The sequence below is a fragment of the Tachypleus tridentatus genome, chromosome 10, assembly GCF_004210375.1.
Source record: "Tachypleus tridentatus isolate NWPU-2018 chromosome 10, ASM421037v1, whole genome shotgun sequence".
Lineage (NCBI taxonomy): Eukaryota > Metazoa > Arthropoda > Merostomata > Xiphosura > Limulidae > Tachypleus > Tachypleus tridentatus.
In genome coordinates, this window is record NC_134834.1 from 45,706,688 (window position 1) to 45,732,134 (window position 25,447).

Here is a 25,447-nt window from a genome sequence, read left to right on the forward strand (position 1 = left end):
AATAAATCAGAATTTAAGTATGTTTTGATGTCACTTGACGTCTAACAAAGAATGTTATTTAGTACTGTGGTAAATAAACTTGCGTTTAAAACAGTGTGCTAATGTAATAGATAGACATATCTGTACCACAGAATATTTTTATCTGGTGGATCGAATTGTATGTAACAAACAGTGTTCACATAGTATAGATCAACATTTGTTCAACAAAGTGCGATCTTATAGTGGATCGACTTGTCTAATATAGAGTGTTCATTGTGCTGATAAAGTACTTATATTGCCATTTTTGTACTCAAACTAAAAACGATTATGTTAGCGACAAACAAATAATTAACCTCAAGCGATATCGTCGGTAAAGACATACGTTTTATTTTTATAATAAGATAATAAACTTGATTATATCAAAGGTAATTTTTTGAAGCATAAATTAGTTTAAGAATAAAATATTTGGTTGATAGGTTTTTATGCATAATTTAAATAATTGTGTATGTATAATAATACCTATATGCTTAAAATTCACGTGACTCCAACGAGAAAGGAGTAAATTGTTTTGAATGATTGATACGCTGCATTGTATAATTCGTCTTGTTCTAAAATGTTTCGAGCATGATTGGGATACCCCAGGTTTGGACAATCTAATGTATCTTTTTGTTCAATTTAACAAATGTTATTTTTTTTACGTTGAATATACTGACGTAATTCCAGTTCTGAAACAAAACGTGGTTGAAGAATGATCATCTTTTTTTCAGAATAAAGTACTGAGTTTCCGATTAGGATTTTATATGTAACGAGGATGAAACAAAAGGAGAGGTTTTACATGACGAAAATAAACTAAGAACATGTTTACGGCATGCTGAGAAGAGCGCAACTCTTATCGATTACTGTATCCGAAAGTCTCAGACATTAGTTTTTATCTGGAAATCTAACTTGAAATTTACTGAGGACAAAACTACTGTTATAATAAGCTTCCATAATTTAGCGTGGTGTCAATGAGTTAGGTGCAGCGATTTCCTACTTATTTGTTACTTCACGTCAGATACATGAAATATGATTTAGATACAGTTACCACCAAGCCAAATGTTTTAATCTCATCCACATTTTGACTTTTTCTTTGTAAAATTTTTCATTCGTAGCTAATATCCCTTTCGTTGTCAACATTATATATAACAAAATGATAGGGTTTATAAAAGTTGAAAGTAATCAAAATTTTATGTTCTGATTTAACAACAGAAAATGTTGTTTGTTTATATTGTTGAAGAACAAATGTATATCAATTTCAACAAGCATGACATCAAACAATGTTCTGTATAACTTTCGTTTCGACCACGAACTTACTATTTTGCAGTGGATCTAATAAAAAATGATAATTTATTAACAGGACTTTACTTCGAACAAATTAGGACAAATTTAGTAAAATTCTTGTCGTGTATTAACAAGGCACATAAAGCCGGTAATTAAAAGTTGGAACAATTCGAGTAAAGTGTTTTTCTTTAAGGCGGAACAGCATGACATGGATCAGTCTGAAATTCGAATCGTTTGATTACAAGTCCAAAGCGTGAAGCTATTGCCCAAACTGCCAGTAAAACTAACTTCAACAACTGAAATTAAATCCACAGTTATTGCTACAGCTAACTCACCTCCAAACCATTTCCAAATCCACATTTTTGTGTCACTGCGATTAAGGTTCATCGCCAAACCCAAACAACAGAACTACAACTAAGGCTTACCTTCAAAAGTCAAACTAAATCATACCTATATATACAATATGCTTGAGTTTGTCTGTCCCAAATTTCTAGATCTAACGCTACAAACTTTATATCGATAGAAAAGCTTTTCTCCGAAGAGTTCGTGTTGCATATCGGTTTTCCAATTCAAATTCACGTCACCTGTTTTTTGCTAAGTCAAACTTTTTAATGCTATGAGATTTGGTATAATGCCGTTGTGATCTCGTGATGACTGGCTTCAACTTTATTTTGTTATTTGTTATAAATACAGTTACTATGAGCTTTCTCATTTAAGTCTAAAATACGAAAAAGCAGCTCATTAAAAATCTCATCAGTTTGGAAACACGCATTCAGACGTTTCTGCATAGTTAGCTAAATTTATTTTCATTAAAATATCACATTTACTTTATTTAATTAGCAATAATTTAACTTAGGTTTGTTTCATAGTGTTTTAAACACATTTTAGGCTACTGTTATCTCTACTACAGATTTTATTCTTTATTTTTATGAGTTTCTTTGTTTTAACTCGCAAAATCTATCATACACTGAACTCTCATCTCTTTCATGTTCTGTACACTATTATAAGTACTATTACTGTACTTTATTGTTTACTGTACGTGTATTTTTACTAAATAAAGGTAATTTCGTCTTTTTTATTAGGTAAAATTATGTTTACATGGGTTTGTTTTTCTGACTTCGTAAATTATCTTGAAATAGACCACAATCTCTCGATCTGACACATAATATCTAAAAGAATGCATAGCGTATACAATGTGTACGAAACTGACAGAATAAGGACAATTCAAGCTAAGGGCATTAAAATTACAGCACATGCTTTGCGAGTCGCGGGAAGGAAACTAATGTTTATCTCAAAAAACTGAAGTAAATATACATCTTCCGCCACGAGTTCTCCAAACCAAAACTTAAATTACATCACTTTTTTGTAGTGATTTGTTGTTTTTTACCTCCAAAACCCAACTAAATCCATATATGTCATTAAAAATAAAGCATGTATAGGTGATTAGATCCCACTTGTAAGACTACTTGAATGTTATAAAAGGTAAAACAGATTTAGTGAGCAAATCGAAGCTGCGTTATTGAAAAAACGTTTTTAAAACACAGGGTAGTCTTAAAAACTCTTAAATCTATATTTTTCACAACAAACGTTTATTTTAAAAATATAGACTAACAAACCACATCTGTTAACAAATGTGCTGTTCATCTCGAAAACCAAAACTAAAATTCACATTTACATTATAACGGTTTCATATTTGTCGTCATATCTAAATCTCACACACAAATTTTGAACTAATATTTATATTTGTCACGATATCTAAGACTCGCGTACAAAACCCAAACTAAAGTCTATATTTTTCACCACCTATAAGGCTTACTTACAAATTCCGACAATGAAAATCCACGTTTTCGCCACTTGTGTTATTTACATACACCATGTCACATATTAAACCGATATCAGTTTTACTAACAAGAATAGGAACTAAATATTATACTGTTAGATTGAAACATACACATAATATTACATTACAATGGACCATTTGGAAACTTTAATCTAGAACTTTCTTTCCATGAACCTAGGGTCATACCCTCCAGAAACAACAACTTTTTAATGACATAAGTATTGATCGTTATTTTGTGGTTTCAGCAAAAAGAAACTAGTTAGCTCAAAACATTTTTAGCACCATTAGTTTATTATTATAGGTTACAAAGTATTCATACTAATATAAAGATAGTAGCTGATGGTAGCTGCTTATCTTTTGCAAAAGCATAGTATAGAAAAAATTCATAAATATGTGAAACCCAATATTACAAAATCGATGTATGCTATTATTTGTTAAGCGTATTTGACAATATTCTTTACTTTCTTATATGTTATGGGAAATTTTAATGTTTAATATTTATGACACATTTTAGTAGAAACTATTATCTACTAAAACTTCATTAATTTAATTTTTTAAAACATTGCGCTAGTTATTGTTCAATATGTGCAGCATAGTTCGTTTGATTCATTTCAGTGTATTTGTGGTTGGAGTACATACGACACACAGATGGACGTAAACGATTCCTACTGTATCCCAAATAAAGAACGTTGATACTTAGACCTTACATATCGTTCTATACTTCTGTATGATTGATTATCTTAATACAGAACAAAATAAATTGGTGGAAAATCACAGAAAAAAGAAAAGAATCTTTGTTTTTGCGAGTTCTAATTCTGACCAAGAAACTCGATTTTTGTAGCTAGTGAGTTAAAGAAAATATTAGCTGGCTATTCAAACGTATTCGAAAACATATCTAAGTTATATTTTCTGCATTTGATCTTTTATTTTAATTTTTTTTAGAAACGTTCTCGTTCTTAGAATATACTAAGTTAAATCTTTTTCGAAATACTTTGAGAAAAGATGAACAAATGTTTAAACTTGCAAACTCATAACACAATTAATTTTCATAAACGAAATACAATAAACGTGTTTCTTCACTAAAGGCTCTGACGCACTTTTACATTCAGGGCAGTTAGATATCATTATACACTTTCAAACAATCTTGCTTAATTATTTGATTTAAGATTAACAAGTTGACGATGACGATGACCGAAGAAAATCGAAACGTTGTTCGCTCTTCTACGTAAAATATTTTCTCAACCCAAACGAGCCGTTTTTGCATATATAATCCTTTACTGTGTCCAGATCAAATTGTATGTAAATGCTTGAATCCAGTTCTCAGAAATCCAAAAATCTTCTGAATGCTATAATTTTAAAATTATAAAATCTAAATTTAAATCACTGTTTTGAACAGGTCAATAAGAATAATTCAACTGAATCAATGATTGAAACGTGTAAGACCCAAAATTTCGTGATCAATCATTTATGGGACCTGTCATAGCTTTCTTAAATTGCTTTATTTGTTTCTATTTCGTAGAGTCAAGAGCTGACGTGAAAAGTTTTAAGTCTTTTCGTGAGGAAGTTCAAAATTCCAGTCACGATATATGCTGGACCTATGACAACTAGCTTCCTAAATATGTAAATAGATCCATAATTGCATGATTGTTTACGTCATAACAAAATATCAATAGATAACTTACAATGTTATTGCAACAGTACAAAGAGTTAATTTTATAGTTACAATGTTATTTAGTTGTAAAATGCATTTTTTTCGATGATAGTGTTGGTTGTGCTATTGTTTTCATTAACAAAGATTTAGTTTTTCTTTTCTAGTAGCAGTTTTATGGTTTCAGTTTTATCATAAATAGATAGTTTTATTATTTCGGAATTTATATAGAACTGTATTTTCTACTGAGAGTATTATTACTTTGATGTAAAAAATCCCCATTGTTTCGAGCGGCATACTTACACTTTACATTGTTATTGCTTGTTAGTGATAGATTACTAATGTCAAAAAGTGTATTTGTCCGGGACCTAAATACTTTTTGGTTTGTTTTTAATTTCGCACAAAGCTACTCGAGAGCTATCTGCGCTAGCCGTCCCAATTTAGCAGTGTAAGACTAGAGGAAAGGCAGTTAGTCATCACCGAATATTGGGATTGACCGTCACATTATAATGCCCCACGGCTGAAAGGGCAAGCATGTTTAATGGGACGGGGATTCGAAACTACGACCCTTGAATTAATCACCTGGCCGTTAAATATTTCTTATCAACCATATTTCTTTTTGACAAAAATAATTCTACTTAATTGGAAATAAGTTTGAAAATTTTTAATTAATTCTTTAAAATCTCTTGTATGTATATATCCGAGAAAGAAATCCACATATGACCTTTGTCTGGCTACTAAAGTTTTGTATTATTCTTGGTGGAAACATATTGTTAAAATCCGGCGAATATTGCTACAAAATCATGAGAATCAAAACTTGAGTTGCTTATATTATAACTTTTGCCAATTTACATTGTACTATACCCGAATGCATGTATATTAAATCTATTTCTCCTTTCAAAATTATAATCAAGAAATATACATATGTTCCTTTGAAGGGAGAAAGTTAGTTCAGTAAGAAAACTAGAAGAAAATGGCTCATACCTTAGATTAGCTGGGACGTAAATTGCTCAATGAAGGGGAGGGGTGAACATATCAACTTACTAACGAATGTAACATTTTTTTTTTTTTTTGCTGCTTGGTACAGCAGCGGTTTCATATCGTCCATTAGAGAACGATCGTCGAATAGCTGAACCAACTGCTCAGTATTTTTTAGAGACCTTATCTTGCTTACTTGTTGTTGTTTTTTTATCTCTTCGCTCTCGTTTGATTTCTAAATTTTGACTAGTCTTTGGCGTTAAATATTAAAATCACGTAAGTATTGAACAGACTTCTGATTTTAGCTCTGGTTACGTTTAATACTGTGATAGTATTCATTTTTGACATTCATATAATTCATTTTGAGCAGCTGACTCGCTCAGAAACAAGGATTATCTTGAATATAAAAACAGATAGTATTTTCTAGCAAATTTTACATATATTAGCATACAAAATTACAAGTTTCTACATATCATATTTAACAGGATAATATTCGTGACCTTTAAAAGGAAGAGATAAGGTATTCCAGCGTCATATGTTGGAGGCTGGCGTTATACGATTCCTCGATTTGATAACAATAATAATAAAAACAACTCGATGGTTTCCTTTCTTTGGGTTCTTTAATATGTTGTATGATGTAAGGTTCGATTTTAGAAAGCTCATTAATGCTGAATATAAAATTGGAAATGAGACACGTTATACGAAGATATAAATCATATTTTCATTCGAAGTGCACTTCAATTTCCTAGAAAGTTCACAAATTATTCATATATAACTTTTATTTCATAATTTATGTTACTTTTTGTCAAATTACAAGATTTGCCTAAACATACTTCTTTGCGTCAGTTTTTGGTATTTCATTAATATCAAATAATTTTACATGCTTCATTTTAAAATAATCTTCAGTAACTAATTTATACAATATTACAAATGTTAAATGTGAAAAAGATACAAATTAATTTACTATAATGAAATAGCTTTGTTTTTGTGTTTAAGAAATATTTTCAGTTATTTTTCCGAATTTGTTTTTCATTCGAACACTTACATAAAGCAATGACTATTTGCACTAATTATCTTTAATTTTGAACTGATAGATTAGAAGGAAGTCAGATAATTACTCCATTTAACGCCAGTTTTTATAAAATGCAGAGCACGATGTTGTGATAGCATGATGCAAACATCAGCACTCAAATTCATAGATTACTGGACTACACGTGGCCTTAGCTGAAATGGAAATTATTGCTTTAATCAAGTTATGAGCATACACATTCTTATATACGAGTGTAGAAATAGAATAACGCTTTATATGTGTGTGCTTGGGAACTCTTTATTCGCAATATCAGGATCAAAGGTTCAAATGTCTTTTCCTGCAAACTTTTAGCTGTGAGGACATTGTAATGTGATGGTCAACCCCAACAGTAGGCAGTGTGTGGTGATGATTAGCTGCCTTCCCTAATAAATTAGAGATGACTAGCATAGATACCTCTCGCTTAACTTTGCGAGAAATGAAAAAAAAACAAATTATAATAACCATTTAATTTTCATTACTCCAGCAAAAATATTATGATTATTTGGGTCACCCGGTGTTGCAGGTGGTTAAAACATTACATAAAGTCTATCTGCATCTAAGGGTAAATACCAGCGAGTCCAGTAGATGTTCAATATATTTGAAAAACATTCGGTGTTTTGTAAGACTATAGTTTGTTTGTTTTTTGGAATTTCGCACAAAGCTACTCGAGGGCTATCTGTGCTAGCCGTCCCTAATTTAGTAGTGTAAGACTAGAGGAAAGGCAGCTAGTCATCACCACCCACCGCCAACTCTTGGGCTACTCTTTTACCAACGAACAGTGGGATTGACCGTAACATTATACGCCCCCACGGCTGGAAGGGTGAGCATGTTTGGCGCGACGCGGGCGCGAACCCGCAAATTACGAGTCGCACACCTTACGCGCTTGGCCATGCCGGACCTGTAAGACTATATATAGACTGATATCATACTACTAAACCACTTGTTATCTAAAGTATATGCATAAAAAAAAACGTTTTAGAGTACCGGAGCTGGCGAGCGTTATGAACTTTGTGTTTTTTATGACATTGTAAAAACATATTGTTCTCAAATTTATATATATATTCTCTTTTTCTTCAGTTTTTTTAATGTTCTAAAAATTATTATTATTATGTAGTATGTACTCAAGAGTTTGTTTCCTCATTCAGGTGTTTTGTTTTCAAAGAGACGGATAACTACTGCTTAAGATATTTTTATTTGAATATTCCTCGAACTAATAAACATTTTTCACCAGCTATTACATGTACACACGTAGCCTCTGTATTTGACACAAAGGAAAGAGCGAGGTGATGGGTAAATAAAATTTCAATTCTCTGAAATATTGGAGAATCAAACAAGGTCCAAAATCATTACGAAATCTTGGGAATTTGATTTTGTTACAGCTCTAGAAACCATTATGAAGATAATAGCAAAGTTTTCTCTTACTTATGGAGCAAATTCTATATTGAATGCAGGGAATGCTAAAACCACATACAGAACCTTTTTCTTTTATTGAAAGTAGCTCGAAAAGGCCTGAGATGATTTTTTTCGACACTTTTGAAACTGTATTGTACTGTTCACTTTCTTTTGCAGAACATAAATGCGTCAGAAAATTTCAAAATATGAATAATAGAAGCTTTTGAAATGATCGACTATAGAAATAAAAATTACGTTTTCCAGAACAATGTAAGAGGGTCGAATAGAGTTGATTGTAGAGGAAAATTACAATCTATTGACGGTCTTGCAAAAAACAGACTGAATTCATAAAACAACCCAATTATAAACATTTGGAGCACAACATTTACTTCAGTAATTAATTAAAATATATACAATTATATTAATAATTCTAGTTGTACCATATGACGCGTAGAATAGAACTAGTGCAAAATTATTGCTTTGTCTAGCTCTTACAGTACACAACAGCCACATTAAATGGATATGATCAGAACGATACATAAAAAAACTTAAAATCACATTTTCATTGGGTTTTGAAATACAAAATAAAAAACAATAAAATAACACACACACACAAAAAAAACTTAACGCAATTAATTATTTATGCTTTTCTGCAAGACAGTTATCGAAATATATCTTTCGTTGATATTTATAAATGCAGAGATGAAGTGAGATGGTTAAACATGTCTTTCATTCGAACACTTGAGCAAAGCAATGACCATTTGCACTAGTTATATCTAATTTTGAGTTGATAGACCAGAGGAAAGTCAGATAGTTACACCATTTAACGCCAGTTTTTATAAAATGCATAGCACGATGTTGCACTAGCAGGATGCAAACCGGGGTAACTAGAATTCACAGATTACTAGACTATACGTAGCCTTAGTTGAAATGGACATTACGTTTTCACACAACTTGCGGTGTACCTTTGAAGACATTAATAAAACTAAGTTACTATACTACACTAAAGAGAATGCAATTATAGAAAACCAAGTACAGTGCTAGCATTAGTCACTTGGAAGGCTTGTTACAAAATATGTATTAGATAAAAAATAGACGTATAACAATACCATGCATAGTGAAAACGAAGCGTAACTACTGTTTTGGAATTTTAAGTAGTTGAAATTTACAAAGCTTTCGAAAATAGTGAGAATTTAACTTTTTGAGCCTATTGCAATACAAGGGCTAGCCAACTATACATTTGACTACAATATGTTGTAAAATGAGATCAGTCAGTAAAATTTTAAGATATAAATACATGTGATATGTAGGAACTGAACAAGTAAAAACCTGAAAGGAATACAACGGTTTGACAATGGTGAACATACAAAGTTTAAACACTTGACAATTTCATTAATGATGTACCTGATCAGATTGAAATCCAGTGATGAAAAGTCAAAGTGTTGAAGTCCAATGGTAGAGAATAGAAGAGTTCAATTCATTAATTTAGTTACAGGGAGATGATTTTAAAGATAGTGAGGCGAGCTTTAAATGTTCGACACACATTATTAGAAATATGGAAATATGCACTCTATTAAACTGGGGATAGGAAGTTAAATCAACAGATCGGGAAGCAGGAAGGGTCCAGTTTAATGATATATATATAGAAGGTTAACAACATCATGACTGGATGAAAGATGTTTAGCCGACTCGTCAGTCATTACTTTTTCATTGAAAATAGTGACATAGTATTAATGAGTTTTACAGGTTTTTCCAAACAAAGTATTTCTTGAAGAACCCATTCATTCATCATATACATATGTAGAAAAAGCACTTGGCGTTAAAACAGCCAAGTTAAATCAACAGAAGATACTATACAGTATTAGAAAACTTTGATATTAAAGTAGTGAAGTTAAATCAAACACAACTTATTATATTATAGTTGACAAATTTTCTATTGAAACAGCAAAGCTGAATGAAACGCAATCTGTCACAAAGTAGTTTGCGAATGTAGAACTAAAATAGTCAAGTTAAATCAGACATTTTGCTAGGACAGCGGTAAGTGTACAGACTTATAACGCTAAAATTCGTGGTGGATACAGCATAAAACAGATTCGGATAATTGAAGAATCTACTATTAAAACAGCCAAGGTAACCAGACACAATCTGTCATAAGGTACTTTAAAAATTTGGTATTAAAACAGTCAAGTTAATCAGAGACAAACTGTCATAAGATAATTGGAGAATTTAGTATTAAAATAGCCAAGTCAAATAAGATACTATCTGCCATACAGTAGTTAATAAATCTGGTATTAAAACACGGAACTTAAATCAGGTATATCTTACACACATTGGTATAATTCTACTGTGCTTTTTTTCTAATATTTCGATTCATGTATTTTATATAGGTAGCAAGTTCAAACCTTACTACACCTAAGTGCCAGTGAAATAGTTTTTATTTCTGAGGTTCAACTAGTTCAACTAGTTACGAATGTAGCTGGAGAACGTTATAGTTTCATAATTATATTCACTAAATGTTACGTCTCTTTTCTTTCCTCTAGAGGAATAGGTCCCAAAAGTAATATATGAAAACGTTATTACTACTTCCCTGGAGCCACGATGTTAACTTCTGAGCAGAAGCACTAGACGAATATACTCGTGATCAATATCATTAATTATCCACGCTGGATAAAGCTTAACAATTTAGACTCAAATTTCTATCCAACAGTATTACTTCGGGTGATCAGTTTGTCATCACGTTCTATCTTCAAATTCTTTTCTATACGTTTTCCTGTTTAAAACTTTGAATAACTTGAAAACGATTGATCAGTTTAATGTAAAATTTTAGACGTAGTAAATTTAATTTACAAACTGATAAAAAGTTTTAAAAATTTGAACAACAACAAATGCTTGGAAAATACCTTAAAAGATTTATGTTATCTTAATATTTATTACTTCCAAACATTAACATAAGTCTTTATTATAAATATATTTAATAATTTGATGAATAAGTGTTCATTAATTTATTCCAATTTACACCAGTTTTAGTTTCATTTAATGCCATTTTAAACTCACGCTAGTTCCTCGCTAGTACAGAGGTAAGTCTACGGATAATAAAGGGGGTTCGATTTCCCTCCATGTTATAAGAAAGCATACAAAGTCAGGAATTTAAAAAAAGTTTTTATTTGAGTGAAAACTTATTTAACACATATTCTCTATGAGATTACTTTGTACATAATAAATTGATGTAGCTAAACTGAAGTTATTGATGAAACAAAACGTTATTAACACGAGATTTGTAGTTAAGAAGAAAAATGGCTCACATATTTATTGATGAATTTTTATCATTTTCAAATATTAATGACTAATCTTAAAGCTTTAAAACTACATATAAAACAAACTTGATATCAAACCCTATTTGAGTTTATAATCTCACTGAGCCTAAATAATACTTTAGAGCTAAATAACTTCATGCATTGAATTCATCCTGTTTGTAAAGAAATTGGAAACAATTACACAATTTTTCGACAGTAATTTTACCTACGGGGAAGTACACGTGCTGTTCGTTTCAATATCTTCATTATTTCTTGCTCATCTTCAGTCAGGTTATTTTGACCGTACTTTATAAGCTTTCTTTATTTTCGTGTGACGAATTCCAATATACAATTTTTAAAGGAAAACAAATGAAATGGGACAGACTTTCTGTAAATCTGACTTTAATCCAGTTGGTGAAGAATATTTGGCCCAGAGAGCTTGAGAACGTTTTCTATGCAAAGGATTTTTTAAAACCACTTTTACAATAATCCGTTCCTATACTCTAACTTATTGTTTAACAATGTTGTTGTAAAACTTACTTTAGCAAATAGTGTTTCCTGTGGAGAACACAAAATAAATGCTTCAACGATCTGATCAGTCAACATTTATTATCAATTAGAAGAATGCTTACTTCAAAAGTATTACCACAACCTTACTAGTTTAAGCGAAGTGGCAAATCAGTTACCTAATATTCTCTTTATTTAGTGAAAGAATCAATCGATGCTTAAATATATATCAACACAGTGCGTTTCTAAAACGCGGGTATAGCTTTTCCAAGGATTATCACTTCGGTCCAAAATACTAAACATGCTGAAGCTTTAACATAACTCCTACTTTATATACATATGGAAGTTATTTAGTTTAAAATTTTGCAGCAAATGATTGAAAAGAGTGAATCCTTAATACGTAACACAAAATCTGTTGAGCAAAAAAAAAAGAAAGATGTTTGTTTGTTAGTTTTTGGAATTTGGCACAAAGCTACTCGAGGGCTATCTGTGCTAGCCGTCCCTAATTTAGCAGTGTAAGACTAGAGGGAAGGCAGCTAGTCATCACCACACACCGCCAACTCTTGGGCTACTCTTTTACCAACGAATAGTGGGATTGACTGTCACATTATAACGCCCCCACGGCTGGGAGGGCGATCATGTTTGGCGCGACGGAGATGCGAACCTGCGACCCTCAGATTACGAGTCGCACGCCTTAACGCGCTTGGCCATGCCGGGTCTCAAAAAAGAAAGAGAGATCATCTTCACATATTTCTTATTAAGTACAACGAAAGGTTTGGCATTGCCAGGTTGTTAGGGCGAGACTCGCAATCTGAGGGTGGAGGGTACGTATCCTCGTCACACCAAATATGCTCACTCTTTCAGCCGTAGTGGCATTATAAAGTAGCGATCATTCCAACTATTCCTTGATAAAAGAGAAGTCCAAGAGTTGGTGGTGGGTGGTAATTCTAGTCTTACAGTGCTAAAACAAAAACGGCTAGCAAAGATAGTTGTCAAAAACAAAACAAAGTACAACGAAAGATAATTTAAAGCGTCTTTTTTTTTGTTATTTGAAGAAAATACCAGTATATAACCAGAAAGCATGGTTGTTAAACATTTGCTTATAAAACAAGTGAGAAAATACTTATAAGGAAAAAAAAAGATGTTAACACGTCATTACATATATTTTTAATCACGAGCAATTCACAAAGAAAGTGTAGTCTCTAAAAGCATCGTACAATAAATGACTGAAAAATGTAATAAATAACTGCTGTTAAACGCAATGCATGCTTATCTGTGAACTTTGTAGCAATCTCCTTAAAGGTTTTAGCTAATAAAAAGTAGGTAACGTAGATAAGAGATAATTATTAATACTGTTTTGGGTTCTGGAATTACTAATCGAAATTTTGCTTTTAGAAGATAATATATGAGGAATTTCTTGTCTGTCTGTTTGTGTTTCATAACAAAGCGAACTATATTTTATCTTCATTTAGAGAAATTAAAGCTATTTGTCCGTAGGTTTACTGCAGATCGAGGAATTTCTACTGCAGTGGAAACTTTCAGCCTTTTGAAATGGATAGGAACTTATATGTGCTAAGGGAGGCTGTTTAATTTTTATTTCTTACTCTATACACATATATCCATCACGATGTACAGCTATACAAGGTACAATAATTTAACTAACCAAAACTGAGGAATACATTGTATATTGCAGTTTCAAAAAGCATCTATTGTTATTATCTACTTCTTAATCCCAGATGGGAAGAGAAAATTTAGCACATTGTATATTGGACAAATGTTTTGTTGAAATTTCATTAAACAATTCCCAACAGTATTTATGCTATTAAAAAATATTCCCGTTTGTGAGAAATGAAAATTAATTTGTAGTATTTAAGGTTAAGAGAGAATGCACGGATAGTACGAAACAGAAAAACTAACGGTATTTTGAGACTAGAGGTTGAAAACAAAAATGGATAGAAATGTTGGTACTGACTGAAACTGAAAGAAAATATATGTTCAGGTTAACGGGTAAATAACCAATAATTTGGAGAACAGTGGATTACGTGAAAAATCAAAAGGTTGTGTGGAATTTGGAAAGTTGCTTTAAAATATAAATGTAATAGAGGCAATCAATATTCAATAAAACACCTTCCTAGCTCTATATTTCAACACAAGGCGCAGTTAATGTCACGTAAACCGGGAAATCCTTGTCCTGTGATACGCACGAAAGAGGACGCTCATGAGTCAAGTTTCCGAGCCTCAGAAATGAGTATCACAGGCTCATTCAAAGTAATAAAATTCTGATCCAGAGATATAGGACATTAAGTAAAATAGTTGTAACGCTACGCTCAAAACAAATTTATCTCGAGAAAGTATTTACTTTGACAACGAGCACGCAAAACTAGTGAGATGCGTAGCGTATGCGCAGGAAGAGACGAATAATCGATTGAGAAATGGATGAATATATTTATTTGGAAATATTATAGATAAAAATGCAAGTCCTTAAAAGAAGCCTCGACATTACGATCGTTATTGTCAACTTACTTTAATTTATTTATTTTCTATGTAAAAACGGGCAGATTTGCACATTTTCATTTACATAAAGTCTGAATAAAACATCATATGAATTAAGATTTGCATATTTTTGTACTAAAGTTAAACAAAAATGAGCAAAAATATTTAGAAGTGAGTAGTTTCTCGAGATTTGCGACAGTAATGTAAATCACTTTCATGTATCAGTCTCCCATTAAGTTTTCGTTATACGTTCCCAGGTCACTAAAGCAAAGTTTGAAGAAAAAAATAGGTCTATTCCAATTACTATAGGCATAAGCAATTGGGAAATAACACTTTCTGCCCAGGAACAAGAAAAAGTAAAAATTTTGTTACATAATTTAATTAATGCTCCTTTGACATGATGACTTAGTGTGGGCGTAGCAGATGGTACGAAATAGCTGTCTTGGTGACAGAAGCTTAGCGGTAGTATTCTTTCTTAGTGTTTATTTATTGTGGTAAAAAATACGTAGTTTACATCACTCGCTTTGGACAGACATGTAGCCGCACTACTCCGTCCCAATAGCATACATATAGTTGGTTTTCTTTATTTTGTTGGTACGCACATAACGTCATTCTCACTTTATTGTAAAGAACAAGTACCTTGTTAGTTAGGGCGCTTGACACACAATCTAAGGATCACAGGCTCTTTTCCAAACATGCTCGTCCTTTCATCATGGCGGTATAATGTTACGATCAGTCCCACTATATTATAGTAAAATAATAGTAGTGAGTGGTGTTGCTTTCCTTCTAGTCTGTCACTACTAAATTAGGAACGGCTAATTCCATATTCAAAATAAATGAAATCAGTAGTTGTACACATCTGCTCTGCTGACAGCAATAAATATAGTTCAGTATACATACTGAAACCTAGTGACGGAAGCATATCCTGTATTTCTCTAACTAAAAAAATTAACAACAAAAAAACAGCTGTTATGTACTCGAAAGTGTGGTTTTATTTAGATTTATGTATTTTCTCAAAACCTTTTTAGTAAGTTAGGATATAAATGAAAGAAAAGAAAATATTACTAATCAATCGTGAGAACGCATTTTCCAGAAAATTAAACAGGAAACAATGAATCGCTTCCTCTCAAACAAATTACTGCCTGATTTATTTTAAATCCGCTACACATTCTTTTGACCAAATCTCATGCCTCATCAGGGCCTACGAGTTGTTAGTGTAGAGTCGAGAGTCCTTCAAATAAAACAATAACAACCGCCTCTTCAAACGACAACAAAGTTTAATATAGCATAGAGTAAGACATGTCTTGTAATTTAATAAAGAACGATAGGTCTTGTAATATGACTTGCTCTAATTTATTTCGATAAGCCCTATTACTCTAGACAATGTTTGGTCTTTAGTGAACGAATTCTACTCTTAACAAAATGGGATAAGATAAAGTAAAAAACAAAACAAAAAACTATAGTAACCAGACAGGTCTTTAGACAAAACGTATTATTTATCATTAATTAGGTAATTTATTAAAATCCCCAATATTAGCACGATGTTTGCAATAAATACTCTTAATCTTTCATAAACAAAATTAATCCCGTAATTTGATTTTCCTAAGAATAGTGGGATATTCAGTATTTTTGTTTAAACAAAAGTGATTTAATGTTTTCTGTTTTGTTGTTTTCATATTTGAACATATCAGTTTCTATGCTGCTTGGAAGAGTAACATGCTAAATTTTATATGAATAAAAGACTGAGTATGAATATGGTTTCATCTAGAAGGTTTTTGCAATATGTTAAATTAATATGAAATAATGTAAAAAGCAACATCTGCCTAGAGTAAATACGTTCTTTTAAACTGCAATAGTGTTTTATTCTCTGCCAGAATGAGTACAGAGATAATAATTTCTCTGTTTCTGGACAAGATCAACAAGTTGTTTTTCACTCAAACAGAAATTCTGTCGTTTCAAGGGTAAAAAAAAATTGAGGAAAAGATTTTAGTTCCGGGTAAAGAGAGATATGACAAGAAAGAACTGTGGTAAAAGAGCGTAGTTTCTTTAAGAACAGTGGCTGTGATACTTCAGAGTTACAACAAAAATCTACAACTCATGGTCACCTTAAAAATATTTGAAGTTACTTGTGATTTAAATAATTAATATGTATTAGCGCTATGTATTCTTTTACCCTTTCTTTAAATTTTGATTTTTGATTTAAATTTTGTACACGTTAAGAAGCTTCTTTTGAGTTTTTAATTGTTTAATTCTTATTGATCCTTCTTGTTTACATTAGTGTGAAGATCAACTATACGAAACACTGTAGAGTTGCTTCACAAGTGCAGTGCAATTTTATTTATGCTATAGTTGTATTGGAGTGTAGTTAGTGGTGTGAGAAAAAGTGTTAAACTAATCGTTTATCGCAATACGGAATTTACTGTATATTGTAATCTGGGATGGTTTGGTGTTGCACTATGGAATTTATTGCAAACTCTGTATTGCACTGTGTGAAGAACTACAATACTAACACCGAGAGATTGGATTGTGTACTGAAGTCTGTTATCTTTCTTATGATTAGTACTCATATAATCATTCACGTCTTATTATTATATAATAAGTAATGGTTTTACTTTACTTATTGTTTTTGTTTTTATACAAAATTAAATAGTAATTAGTTATTTTTTTTCTATATTACAGTTGATAATTCACTGCTTTCTTCAGAGAAGGATTATGATGATTGTGGTCAAGATACAATCTCGGGTCTTCTTGGTAGAAAGTCTGGTGCGTTTTGAATGTAATCAACAGGGTATCCATTATTTGCTGATTTCTATGAAAGATGACTGAGTTATCAAATAGAATACATTGAGTAGCAGTAGGCATTTTATGTTTCTTTTCTTGTATGTGTGGCTTATTTTAACATTATTCTAGTTTATTATATGGTATTCGGCTCTGGCATGATGTAATTATGCAGATAAATCCGTGTTATTGAGTTGTTGTTTTTTTCATTTTATACTCCTGAATACTAACCTTTGGTAGTATTTTAGTCTATCGGAGTGTTAACAGGGAAGATCCAAGTTGAGTGTATAACAAACCAGAATATCTACTAAGGAAAATCCCGGATCGAATCCTGGTCCATACTACCACATGAATAATCTTTCTCAGAACTTCCTTTAAAATTAGAATATAATATCAAAATTAGTAAAAACAATAAAAGCTGTTAGTAATTAATATTTAACTTGGCTGACCATATACGCTTCTAACGGTTACGGCGAATGGTATTTGATCGCCACAATCTTAACATAAATATTTAATTTGAAATTGATTTTGGATGCGCTGTGAGACTAGTTACGGGTTTGACAGTGGGACTGTGTACTGCGCTGTGTAGTTGCTGTGATAAGTTATAATATGAACATTAAAAAATCTGCATAGAGTAAATAAGTTCATGTGGACTGCATAGTGTTTTATTCTCTGTGAGAATGAGTACAAGGAAAATAATTTTTCATTACGAGTTATTTTTTTCACTCCAACAGAAACTCTATCGTTTCAAAGGTAGAAAAGCAAATCGAGTATTTTTAGACACAACTTTATGAAAATTATTAAGATGTTTTGGATATTTATTCTGTTATGCAAGAGTTCATATTTACAACGCTAAGATCAGGGCTTCGATTCCCCTTGGCGGGCTCAGCAGATAGCCCGATGTGACATTGCTATAAGAAAACACACACACATAACGTAGCACAAAAAACTATATTTTAACATATAACTAAACCCACAATTAAGTATTCAACGAAATAAGTTTATTACACATATAAGAGTGAAAAACAGTAACAGTACGATACACAATGTTCTATATATTAATGTGGTCAATGTAGTAGACATAAATCTCACTTTAAGGCAAACAATGAGCTTCACATTAAATCGCAATACCAAATTGTCCAATAGTGTATCAAAATGTAAAGTGAGTCACTGTTAACCCTTTGACATTAAAAATATTTGGCAATAACGCAATTTCTGGTACAAAAGCATAAATATGGTAGAAATTTATAGTGTAATATCCTATTAATCCAAAGAACCACAAGAAATCAACCACACTATGTAGTGTTTAGCCAACCGATCCACCGTAGAACAAAGTTAACCCAAGAGTGAAGTACATATCCCAAATAAAAAGTGAATTAATCAGTACAGTAAGTTGTGAAATCCATATACAAACATAGAGACAAGCCTTCAGTACAGTGTGTGTGTATTTTCTTATAACAAAGACACATCGGGCTATTTGCTAAGTTCACCAAGGGGAATCAAACCCCTGATTTTTCAAACTGTGAAGGAGTTCATTACTTTACGGTATGATTAGTTATATGTCCAACGTGGGATTGAATATTCATTCTGAGTTTCTCTTGGCCATATATTGCATTATGACTGTAATTCATTATGGAATTAAATGTTGTGCCGTGAATTGATCAGGTAACACGGAAATATGTGATTGTAATCAGTGAATTGCTGAAATTATTGATTCTGTACAACAATATAGTTGTAAATATATATTACACAACAGGTTGATTGTGTTCTGTATTTAATATTTATTGAATTCTGTAATGCAGGGCAAATTGTGCACTATACATTGTGAAACAGGTAGTGTATTGTATTATTGACTTTCACTGTACCGTTATGTAATGAATTGTTCGGTGTTGCATTATGTGACTAATTAAGGGACCAATGTTAATAATATTGGTGAACTGTACTGTCTAAATGATTTACAGCTGTTCTATGAGTTGTTTCTGTATTCTGCTAAGGCACTAATTTTGTGATACAGCTTAGATTGTTGTGTTCTGCACTACGTGATTGATTTGGCGTTGAACTGTAAGCTTGGACGTTTGTCGCATTTTAAGAATTGTTATATGTGCTTTGGGAGATTGATTTTATAATGAGATTTTATCGCGTGATATACTGTATGCGATCGGACATGTTGTGTAAAATAGCGTTGATTGTGTCTTATACTTTCGAAATTATTGTGTAATGGAAAGGTTGTGTGTTTTATTTGGAAAAAAAAGATTTACCTGACAAACATTTTAGTATCATACAATTAATGAAGTGATTTGATAATTTTAGGGTGCTGTTGAAAAAGTTTCAATAAGTATAATCTGACGCAATTCCAACTATAATAAAGAGATGGTGAAGGTGTGCTGTGATATGGATCACTATCATCTAAAATAATGATTCGGAGAGGTTTATTTAACACGTATACCCACCAGCTCATCAACAACCGCTAAACTTTACTGTGACACTAATTTCCATTGACCAAGAAACAAACTTCAAGGGTGTACTGTGACACATCTCCACCAACCAATAAATTGGCTTATAATTCATGTGTGAACTAATATTCTGATAGGGAGAAACTCAGCGTGACACAAGTATTCACGAACTAATAAAATACTGAAAGAATTCACTATGACACAAGTGTCTGTCTATTGATAAAGAGTAATTGATAATGCTTTATGAAAACATGTGGCTACTAATTTATAAAATATGTTTGAAGAATTCCCTGTGACACAAGTGTTTATCTGCTGATAAAGTGTCGACCTATTAATGTAATTATCTTAGGGTATGTTTTGACATAGTCTTCTATGTAGTGTTAAAGACAGTATTTTTAATGTATTTGATACACAAGTGTTTACTTACTACAATCAACTGCTACAGACGTGTGTATTAAATGGGGCCATCATCAGAGCAAATGAATTTCTACAAATGTATTTTTTAACTTGTTATGTTCATTAATGTGAATATTACTTACATAGTTCTAAACTATGTCTTAACTTGTTGTGATATATAACTTATATATTCTTATTTGTTCTTTCTTGTCTTCAAATGTATTTCGATAATAATCTGATCATAAATAGATCGCTGTCCTCTAGAATACATATACGTCGAAAGACCAAAGGAAGATTCTCAATATATTTTTACGTAAGTGGGATGAAGGTTGATCAGGTGTTGACAAATTAAAGCACAACCATGGCGTTTCTGAAACGTTTTTACATTTTTATGAGAAAAAATTTTACTACGATCAAAACAGAAAACATTTTTTGCTTAATTTCTAGAAAGAACAAAGAAAAAGAGCAGTATACCAAAAAATGTTTGAGTAGAAAAATGGCACCAACCTCCTTTATTGCTAGCTTGCTTTAAATAAGATCTGTGTTGAAAAATTCATGTAATTCGTATCAGAAGCGAAGTTAATCTTGATTATTCAAGCATTGAAAAAAAATATTAAGAATTTTATTATAAAATTATGTCTCAGATATTTAGGGTAGTGGATACACTACCCTAAAATTAACATTCGTAAATACACATGGTTTTATGACTTAATGTCACTTTCGCGTTACTGTGTGGTAATTTAACAGGTTATGGGCTTACAGATGAATAGCAGATTATAATAAGAATAAGGCTCTTAGAGGTTGTGAGTCTGTCTTGAGTCATTCATGAAATATTATATCATAAGAATCACATAGATTTTGTAAAGGAACTAAATAACATATCGAGAAGTCTGAAGATATATCCGTTTATAACAAATATAATCGTGTGTACTATGTAAGGAGAAACAACAAATAAATATATTATTTTAATGATGTTAGTGTTTTGTTTGTTTGTTTAAAGTTAAGTGCAAAGTTACACAATCGACTACCTGTGATATGCTCCCCACGGGTAAAGAAACCCAGTTTATCGAAATGTGAGCCCTTAGATATGCCGCTGTGCTACTGCGGGAGGAGGGCAATGAATTATTTAGCAATAATTTAAAAAAACTGGCATTAATGAATTAATAATTATTAAATTTTATAGTGATCAGATATATTTATAAAGAAATAAATTGCCCGTTTAGTGTAAAAATACTTTTTAATCCTATTTAAAAGGATTAATGTATCTAGCAAATACTAGCTTTTAAATACTAAAGTAATTTCTTATTCTTAATAAATAAAAAAATATTTATTTAGAATATCCCGTATACTAACGAGAGAAAACTAAAATACACATTTTCTATATGCTTTTTTATCAAAGATACAACATACACACATTGACCAACAAGATCTGAATTAAATTTATTCCACGAAATAACTTTAGAATATTAATGTAAACATGAATTAATCACACACACACATATTTTAATTTATGTTTTTCTTTGGTGTTACTTGATTTTAAATTTATATATTTCAGTTTTAACACCTTTTCTCATAAAATTATAAAAATAATTTTTTACGTAAAAATGCAAATTTAATTATTCAATTAAATTAAAATACAAAATATCATATAGATTAAAATAAAATTGTTCATATAATTTTTGCGCTATTTCAAAATGAAAATGTTTTTGTACCAATATAAAGACAACAAATTGTTTTTACACTGCTTTTACAAACTTACAAAATCACGTTTTTCTTCAGTATTGTTTGCACGTAGTTAGTTAAAAAGGGTCACCTTCTAATATAAATCTTATGATTGAAGAATTGAACATATCTATATTCAGGTGATTATTATTGCTTTCTTTATCACCTTTCTCCTTAGATGCAGACTATTCTAAGTGATACAGGTCAAAAAGAGCAAGAAGTTATTTCCCTCTTAAATCAACACGATAGCTGACGTAGACAATTTTTCATTTTTTAATACAAAAATGTCTTTAACACTTTCTTTACCAACATGTTGAATTATGTACCAACATTTAATAATTTTAATTGTGTAAGTGTATAATTTTACTATTAATCAAAGTTTGCTATCTTTTATATCATTTACCCTTTATAAAAAGTAAATCGATACTAAAAATAAAACTTGATGCGAAATAAACCTATGTTGTCCAAATACATATAGTATCTTGGTAATATAAGGTTCAGATATTAACGTGTTAAGGGCAAAATAATGGCATATGAAAAGAACTGTGGCTGGGCATGTACCAGACAAATTTCTGAACGAACGATGATAAATTCAAGACGTATGAAGGAACTCAAGCGAGAAAAACTAATTTTGTAGTAGTAACGTTATACTACGAAACTTTTTTCTCAAGTAGTGACGTTTCTCCTATTAATTGTTTTTCTAGCAGTTTTGATTTGTTTGTTTTGGAATTTCGCACAAAGCTACACAAGGGCTATCTGTGCTAGCCGTCCCTAATTTAGCAGTGTAAGACTAGAGGGAAGGCAGCTAGTCATCACCACCCACCGCCAACTCTTGGGCTACTCTTTTACCAACGAATAGTGGGATTGACCGTCACATTATACACCCCCACGGCTGGGAGGGCAAGCATATTTAGCGCGACGCGGGCGCGAACCCGCGACCCTCGGATTACGAGTCGCACGCCTTACGCGCGGCAGTTTTGAATGTATGAGATATAAATTTATAAAAGTAATATTTCAGTTATTTCGTGTGTTGTACATTTGTCAGTCCGTTGAGTTTACTTGTTTTAATATTATACATTCGGTTGATATTCATGATTAGTCTTGTGGTAACAGCTTCTTTTTTTCATATAAAGTGGTTTGTTTGGAATTAAGCACAAAGCTACACAATGATATCAAAACCCGGTTTTCAACGCAGAAGTACCACTTGGGGGCGAGTTATGTGAATCTGAGTGTAAGAAAACCGATCCAGAGAAGTTATTTATGCACCTTTATCTTGGCCACTTAATATCAAGTGTTCTAGAATAAAAGATATTTTTCTTCGTAAAATGTTTAAATATCTATGATACGTTTCTAGTGTATGTAAAATGTTAAATGCTGAATAAATAAATCACTTCTTAGCAACCCGGAGATGTTTCACCTTACTTTTTATGAACTCAAGACTTTTTATAGTATACTTATATAAATACTCTAAAAAAACCACTAAAACTCTACTTCCCATAGCAACTTCCTATTCCAGTCAGTAATTATTCTTGTCAAACTGGAAATAATTGTTAACTGATAGTCAGAATAAAGTGAAGGCATTGTTTTAAGCGTTTCAGATAAATACCAAAAATATTGTGATTATTTTAATGTTCCACTATGGTATGCATTAATGGGTAGAGAAAAATTACGCCTCGGTTGTAAGCAGTGAGTTCTACTGAATTGTTGTTATTGTTAAGCACAAAGCTACACAAAGGGCTATCTTTGCTCAGTCTACCATGGATATTCAAATCCGGTTTCTAGCAGTGTAAATCTATAGACACTGGGGACCTACTGGACTGGTACGTCTTTTAGCTTACAAAGAAAATAATTCGTTGTAACTCTGATGATTTAGAGCATAAGACAGATTAACTTTTTAATTAACAAAGAAAGATATTCTTTCTTCTCTACAGATGGATACAATTAGTTTGACTATCCTGCCTTTCTTGTGATATTCTGTTAAACCATATAACTATGACTTTCAAGTTCATTTAGATCTCAGTGGCACAGCGGTATGTCTGAAGACTAAAAACCGGGTTTCGATACTTGTGGTGGGCAGAGCACTCATAACCCATTTTGTAACTTTGTGCTTAACTAATAAATAAGCAAAAAGGTCACTAAACAAAGTTTAGTTTTCATCTTAATCTTGAAATCAGGGTTTCTAACGAAAAATAAGTTTTAGTTATTAGATGCGATTCACACTGTACATTATTATGCAGATGTTTGTTTATTCTTCTTTTGTTATTAATCGCAACTCACGGTGGTATTTATGACGAACATCTTTGTTTATTATCATTTAATTGACTTAACCTTTTAATTGTTTTTTCTTCTATTAACTTTGAATTATTTTATATCTTTTGTTTGTTTCTTTAATATTATATTACTACTAAAATATTTTCATTATAAGTTTAGGGTGCATACATACAATCGTGTTGTTCGATAGTAATATGTTTGGTTTAATATAATAATTAGTCTCCGTGTGGCGTTTCTACATACTCCTAAAACAAATTCAAAAGTATAGAATGTGTTCGTCACTGTGAGTCAAGCAGTGTAAGTAATAGGCTACTTCTGAAGCTGTAGACACGAGAAGTTCAGCAAAGTTAAATATGATCTTGTTTTAGAATTTGTGGTAATTTTGTAGTCATAAAAAATGCTGGTTTGTGTTAATAGGAGTAATACCATTTGAGATGAAAGGGTTTGTTTGTGTTAATGCACAAAAGTTCTCATCCGTTTACCTTGCCTTTGTCCACCAAAAATATTGAAACCCTGTGTTTAGTGTATGAGCTCTTCAAGGTTGTCGCTGAACGGCTCTGGAACGAAAAGATGGAAAATAAATAAGCATTTAGCCGGCTGGATCATGAGCTATTAGGTAAATAACTATATTCTTTAGTCTGTAAATTAAATGCTCCCCTCCATAGAGCGGTAATAGTTTATGAAATATTGATGTATTGATGCAATTACATGTACATGCAGTGGAATAACAAAACAGGTTATGCATACGTACGTGCATAAGGATCCGAATAAAGTGCAACCTGCATTATGGACATGAGCAGTGTTATAAATATATTCTAAACAATAATTTAAAGTGTAATAACTTTAGTTTCACACGAGCAATTGAGCATTGGGTAAAAGTGAAAAAATAGAACATACTTAGAATTGAACTGGCTTATGGATGGCATGAATAAAGGTAAATGATACATACATCCTTTATAATTACTTTTGTTATATTCATGTTAGGTTTGGGTATTTTTATTAATAACGCTTTCTTAAGTTTTCTTTTGTGTACGTATTATACTTTACCCAATACTTTAACTTTTTCTTAACTTTATGTTTTTATTCTTAAATATAAGAGATGGTCTTCTTTAAATCTTTTAACTTACCTACTGTATGGCGCGTGTTTATGTCATATATAGAATTAAATGTACATAAGTAACTGTTTCTAAAAATCACAGTATTTGTACGGGACCTCTGTGTTTGATTCAATACATTAACAATATCTCAGCAAGTAGAAAAGATAGGATATTTTCATTTTATATTCTAGTCTTTAAATATCGGTAATTC

General features: G+C 31.5%; 1 protein-coding gene across 2 annotated transcripts in view; it reads right to left on the reverse strand.

The window, feature by feature from the left end:
• The window catches only part of LOC143229188 (SPEG neighbor protein-like), a 111,946-nt gene that overhangs the window by 26,546 nt on the left and 59,953 nt on the right, over positions 1 to 25,447 (reverse strand). The window contains exon 3 of one of the 2 annotated variants that reach the window (XM_076461147.1): positions 24,622 to 24,696. The exons of the other annotated variant lie outside the window; for it this stretch is intronic. Within the exon in view, the coding sequence (XP_076317262.1) occupies positions 24,622 to 24,696 (75 nt within the window). The remainder of the gene's footprint in view (positions 1 to 24,621; positions 24,697 to 25,447) is intronic. 2 annotated transcript variants of the gene reach the window in all.